At 41.2% G+C, this 6951-nt stretch overlaps 1 protein-coding gene across 1 annotated transcript in view; it reads right to left on the bottom strand.

The window, feature by feature from the left end:
- Positions 1 to 2685: 2685 nt before the first annotated feature.
- The window catches only part of CFAP70 (cilia and flagella associated protein 70), a 1838232-nt gene continuing 1833966 nt past the window's right edge, over positions 2686 to 6951 (bottom strand). The window contains exon 26 of the mRNA XM_044079382.1: positions 2686 to 3150. Coding sequence (XP_043935317.1) covers positions 3070 to 3150 — 81 coding nt within the window. The 3' untranslated portion in view covers positions 2686 to 3069. The remainder of the gene's footprint in view (positions 3151 to 6951) is intronic.

Genomic DNA, 6951 nt, shown 5'->3' with positions numbered 1-6951 from the left:
AAAGGCGGAGATACCCAGGAGGTGGAGGGCCGAGATCCAAACGCCTCTAGGTATACTGACTCATCCTCAGAGGGATTGTTGGTGGGCCAGTTTGCCCTCTGTTTCAGAAGTTCTAGGATGTCTGAGAAGGAGACATCCTCAGAGGCGGATCTAGGGGATCCCTCTGACTCATCAAAGTCAGTATCCAAGTGACAGACTCGGGGAGTCTACATGCTTCCTCTTACAAGTCCTCTTCCTAGGAGGATCTCCCGAAACATCAGGAGAATCCTCGGAAGAGGGGAAATTCCCAATGGGGAAACCTGAGGCGGAGGATCTCTGGGTCCTGTAGCAAGAGAAGTGGCAGAGATGTCAACAGGTACTATAGAGGGAGGAGCTACGGGAACAGACTGCTGACTGATACCAGTGGCCAGTACACTCTTCATCACCTCGAATGCTCCCTCCCAGGCAGGTCCGAGAGAACCCGCTCAAGAGCTAGGAACTCCAGGGACCACCGAAGGGAAGTCTCCGAGGCAGATGTCGGAGCCGAGCTCACCAAGGCCGAGGCTCCAAGGGAAGAGCGGGTTCGGACAAGGGTCCGATGCCACTCACCCCTCGGAGGAGACCATGGAAGCCCGACCACCAATCCCTCTAAGGAAGGTCTCAAGAGGAGATAAGAGTAGAGGCTGAAGGAACAGAAGGGGTATCCGTCCTCCAGCCGTAGCAGTAACCATTCCCGAAGACTCCAACTCCAAGCTCTGGGGTAGAGTTGAAGGAGGAACTGTAACGGGGTGTGGACCAACAGTCGTCTGTTGAGACGGACTGTGTAACATTTGGGCCAGTACCTGTGACTTGAGTAATCTACTGACCACTCTCTCTAGGTCATGGTCTGACAACCTGGATGACCTTGAAGATCGGCTCCGATGGCTCCGTTCCGATAGAAGAGGTGAAGCCGGAGCCGAAAGTATCGGCTCCAAGGAAGGAGATCTCGACCTCTTCCTGGAATGAGCCATCGGAGCCGATACAATAGATCCTGTCGGAGCCGACCTCGGAGCCGACAGGAAGCTCGATGTATCGGCTCCAGCCGAGCCGATACAGCCACCAAAGTAAGGGTGGGGGAGCCGATCGGAGCCAACACCGATGCCTGTGCCACATGGGTGTCGGAGCCGATCGGAGCCGACATCGAAGTGGTCACTACAGATTCGGCACCGATAGCCATCGGTGCCGAAAACTTTGTCAAGCTAGAATCGGCTCCAGCCGGAGCCGATCTCGACTCAGTACGAGTCGGAGCCGAGGCCGCAGGCTTAGATACAGAAGCCTGGGCCTTGGAAGATTTTACTGATTTTGGTGGAGCCGACTTAGCCGGAGAGCCCTCCGGCTTAAGAAGGCCCCTAAGAATCAGTTTGTTCCATCTCTCCTGCAGGACTCTCTGGCTGAAAGAGTGACAAATAGCACAGGAGTCCTGCAGGTGAAGAGGGCCCAGACAATACAGGCAAGAAGTGTGACCGTCTGTCAGAGACATCTTCTGACAGCACGAGTCACACTTCTTAAAACCTGAGACCCTCTCCTTTGACATGGTGCCGAAAAAACACACACACACACACCAGTCAAAATTAAGTTAAATAAAATACCAAAAGGTATTCTATAAACCAACACACACACCCTAACAGGGGGGGGATGGGATAGGGAAAAAATTGAGTAACAAAAAATTAGACAGGGAATTTCTGTCAGAAAGTGTATAAATTAAACTTAACAACTATCAATAAAAGGTTTTTGACTAAAAGGGGCTTAAATATCACAAAAGTGAACAACTTACCAGGAGCTGGTAAAAAGAAGACCTCCTAAGCGAAGCGGCAAACGAGATCTGGGTACTTACCGCCTTGCATCATGGGATATGGGGCTGCCTCGAGCTGGTAAAAGTGACTCTCGAGCTTTAGCAAGTGCCAAGTCGGAGCCGAGGGATCGGCTCCGAACCCATCAAGCAAGAATGAAGGCGAGATTGACAACTTAACATCCAGTGATTTATAAAATAAAGTGAAATGGCAATCCTCACTCAAATACGTACCATCAAAGGTAATAGTAATCCTTTCATTTATTTGTAATATGGGAATAGGAGAATAATTTTGTTGTTGGGTTAGCTCAGTGTGGATACAGTACATAAATTCTATGTCTTGATGTCATGACCTCATAGTATTCATTTGTATCGTCTATACCCACTTGTCATCTGGCTTGAATGGTCAGTATGACAGCATCATTTTTATTAACTTATATTGTTTTTTTTTATTCAGTATCTGCTATTATGTTTTTCATGCTAAAAAATGATGTTAAAAAAGACAGTTACCAATTTTTTTTTTGTATTTCAGTAAAAGAATTGCTTAAGAACTTTCAGCTAGTATACATCTGTATTCGCATTTATGAAATACTACAAAACCAAAACTCAGTGGGTTCTTGGACAATAATCATAAATAAATAAAGACAAATCAAGTTTAGAAGACTACTGCACAAGATGTCTGGACTTGCAAACAGAAACTATTTCAAGAACATTGGGAGCTGCACTTTGGGAAACACTTATTTCAGCATGATAACAGCTAAATGCATTTTAGTACTGAGCATTTCAGCTCTGTATCTACTTGGAATATCAGTTTTGGTTTGGCAGTGATAGAAAAATGTAGCACTAATACAGCAGCAAGAAAATACAGGCAGCAAAACTAATATATTTGTCACTTTATTCAAGACCATCAGCAAGGCATAAATAAATGAAATAATTTTTGATACTATAAAGGATAAAAAAAATAAAGATGCGCAGAAATTATGAATACTGGGGTCATCCTGGGATTTTTATTGATTTTCACCCAGACATCGGATATTTTAATACAAAGAGATAGTATTATTCTATCTATTGTACTGTTACAGAAACAAATTATTTTCATGTAAGACTGCATTATCATAGCAGATCTCTTGTGCCATTTTATATAAAGTTATTTCTAACATTTTAATCAATTTTATGTTTTAGGTGATTACTACCATTTGGCAGAACTGTTATAAACAACAATAATGTAACATGCTCCTGTATTCAGTGAAAGTTCCTGAGATTTAAAATGCTGGGTTGCCAAATCCAACCAGTTCTTGAAGTCTATGAATCTCTTGAAGCAGTGCCTCATTTTGCAGGTTTAGCTGTTGTCAAAGAAAATAAAAGAAATGAGGCATCTTCCAGTAAAATTCATTTATTCAAACTAAGTTCATACTATCCACTTTATTTTTGCACAAAGTAAATCCATAATGCATGAAAAAAGGACAGTTAGCAAATAGCAATGTTAATTATTTTCTACCACTCAGATTTCTGCTACTGTGATATTGTCTTACATTTGTAAACAAAAATTACAAATTTACTATAATGGTAAATTTGGATGATACTGCCAATTCTCTTTAAAGGCTAGGACTTTGCTATAGGTCAGTGTCCCCATTAGCATCAACTTAACTTTCACGGGTTTTAGTTCTTCTCTTCTCTCATAATGCCTGTCACTCCCCCTTTCTTCTCCAGATTTTGGAAAGTAGCACAAGACTTCATTAATAAAGTTATTATAGCAAAGAAATAAAAAAGTACAGTTGTGTAAGTAAACTCACCATAACAGCAGATGTTCTGATAGATCACTGCTGTAGTAGCCTAAGCTATTTGAGTTATATCCTGCCCAGGATATGACCACCAGTCAGCCTTCAGAGCTTCAGGGTACCTTCTATGTGCCCTAACTTCCAGGGATTCAAGCAGAGCCACATAAAAAACAGTACATACAACTACATACACAAGGGTGTATGCATCCACACCCTGGCAAAACATCAAAAACCAAATGAGAGGGGGTGAAGGCACATGGGATGAAGCTGAGTAAAGATAAGACAGTTGTAATGGCAGCAAACAGGGGAAAACAGAAGAAGCTGAGAAGATAGATGGGAAAATAGTGGATGAGATTAACATCTTCAATTATCTGGGAAGGGTGGTTGGGGAGAAGGGAAGTCAGAATGAGGAGGTCAAAACTAGAATCAGAGGCACTGCAGCCAACTGGCACAGAGTGTCAGAGGTAATGTATGACAAAAGAATGCCAAGGAAGCTGAAAAGTAAGGTGTACAAAACAGTGGTATGAACAGTACTACTGTATAGTACAGAAACCTGAGAAGTAAAAATTGATCAGAGCAGTTGAGGAAGATAGAAGTGATGAAGATAGAGTGTCTGAGATGGGTGGTAAGAGGCACACTGTGGGACAGACATTAGTAGTAGAAGCAAGAGTAGCCTCAGTTGCAGGAAAGGTCAAGATTATGGTGGTCTGGGTACATGTGCAGAAAAGCAGAAGGCAATCTGGTGAAGAAGATATGAAATGGACAGGAAGAAGGGAAGAGGAAATAAGGGCATCAAGAAAAGAGGTGGATGGATTGTGTGAAAGAAAACCTGTGACAGTCAGGCATGAATGTCAGAAATAATAGGACAGTGGCACTGAATCGAGAGAGAGTAAAAGAGAGATGGCAACAATTGACATGACACCCATGGCCCTATGTAAAAAATGAGAAAAAGGTGGGGGCTGATGATGATGATGTGGACAGAGGGAGGGAACAGCTACTACAAAAGTAATTTACTGTCATGGTTAAGTTTACTTACAAAACTGTATTATATTCAACATTAGATCACTGTTGCAGTAGCCTAAGCAGTCTGGATAAATGATCATGGCTTAGGAATGTATAGGGAGGAGGAGATAATTCAAGACTCCAGCAGCCCCTGGACAATGGTCTTAGCAAAGCTTGTTCTGGACCTGGAAAAGGAATCTGATTTGTAATGCTTTGTGAACTATGTGCAGAAGACCATGTTGCTGCCTCTGGAATTCTTCCAGAGTCCACCCCTATCCAGAAAGCCAAGAAGATGCCAATGCATTGGTAGAAAGGGCCCTTACCTTCCCTGGAAGTGGCTTTGTAAGGTGAGATTAAAAAAATAGCATAAGACAACCATCTAGAAATTGTCTGCTTTGATACTGTTTTACCTTCTTTTCCTTAACCTTCATAGGAGACAAACAGGTAATTGGCTTTCATGAATGATTTAGGTCTGTCCACATTGTATCTTAGTAGCCTATGGACATCCAAAGTATATAGGATTCTTTCTCACTTGTTTTTAGACTCTGGAAATAATACAGGGAGATTAATAGATTGTCTCAAGGTAAACTCTGAAACCACTTTAGACATAAAAGAAGGATTTGTTCTCAAAGAAACCCTGTCCTTATGGAAGCTGAGGAACAGTTGACTCACCATTTCATTTATTTTATTTTGCTTTTGTTTACCATGTTTGTCTGACTGGGTTTAGTCAAAAACTCCATTTCAGTGGAGGGTATGGAGAAAAGTTCCAACATGTTACAAATATTTCTGAACAGGCATTCAGTAATACACATGAACAGATATTATGTAATATACATTAACACTTACACATTCATTTGCTAATGAGATTACATTCATATGGAATAAAGGCAAACTATTACAGTATAAAAGATACTTATGCATTAGCAGATGTTGAATACTGACCATTCAAAGAGGCGTATTAGTGGGTCTGTCAAATGGATAATAGATTATCAGTGCTTAAGAATCCAAAGAAATGGAGATGAGGGAAGGAACTAGGTAGAACAGAAAATGTTAATATTGTAGTTTAAAAGTGGTGTATAAAGCAGGGTCATTGAATACTATGCATATGGCTAGTGTGAACATTATATTAGAAGCACAGAGGCTGGGGTGACACAAACTATGCATGTGACTAGAAGATGCTAGTAAAAGTACTCCAGTATTGTGGAAAGAAATTGTAGGACAGAGGATTCTGAATGAAGAGAAATGGTTTGATGATATGGCAAACTGAAGATAACAGTGGCATTTATCCTGGAGATATACAGGAGCAGATCCATTGATTTGATAAGTGAAGCTTTAATTGTGTTTTAAATGAATTTGCATTTAGAATGTGTAAATAAGAGGTTCTAACTCAGATACTCTTCTTGTAGAAGTCAGAGCAATGACTAACACAGTTTTCGGTGTCCAGAACTTCACAACAACCTGATGAGTTGGTTCAAATAGAAGTGTTAGTTTTTCAAGCTCAAAGTTAAGATCCCAAGGTGGAGCCACCTATTTTCTTGGTGGATGGATAGGTAAAACCCCTTTCAAAAACTGATTTGAGGACAGGTAAAAAGGAGTGGGTCTTAGGGAAGAAATGCAGAAATGACGAAAGATAAATCTTGATAGACCAGAAAGAAAGGCTAGAGGATAATAACTCACACAAATAATCAAGAACCAGAGGCATCTGGGTCTTAAATGGGTCCTGTTTCTTAGAATGGCATCAAGTAAAAAATCTCTTCTACTTACACATATAAGAATTTCCAGCAGCAAGTTTTTTTAGTATTTGCTGCATGTCCTCAGAATAAAATGTGTCTAAATGGTATCAAAACTCTCTCATCCATGCAGTCAATTTATGTTTTTCTAGGTTGGTGTATATTAAAAAAAAACTGTCTTGTGTGAACAATCCAGTCTGTGGGGAAGTTGGTAGTAATTGCTCTTGGCCAGTTGCTAAATAAGGGAGAAACACTGCTGCCTGGACCAAAAGTGAGTCACTACCACTATATCTGGGGGAGTACTTTTGGATCTTTAGAAGAACTGTGGGTATCAATGGAGAGAGTCGACAAGCATAAACGAACATTCCCATCCATTGCAGTGAGAAAGCATCTGTCTTTAGGACCTGTTTGCAAGAAATCCTGGAGCAGAATTTAACTCTCTGTTTTAAAGGCAGCAAACAGGTCTATTTGTGGTGTACCCCATAATTGGATCAATTCTGGAAGACTCCTGGGTATAACTTCCATTTGTGAGGCTTGGTCCTGGTCCCACTCAGCATGTCTGCTATAATATTTTTCTCTGACAGAATGTATGTGTCCTGCAGAGTCACACTGAGCTGAATTGTCATCTCCCAGA

The sequence above is a fragment of the Protopterus annectens genome, chromosome 8.part0 (genome assembly GCF_019279795.1).
Source record: "Protopterus annectens isolate FY-2018-M chromosome 8.part0, PAN1.0, whole genome shotgun sequence".
NCBI classification, from domain to species: domain Eukaryota; kingdom Metazoa; phylum Chordata; order Ceratodontiformes; family Protopteridae; genus Protopterus; species Protopterus annectens.
Note: the sequence above shows the minus strand (reverse complement) of the source record. Positions and strands in the feature narration are given on the sequence as shown.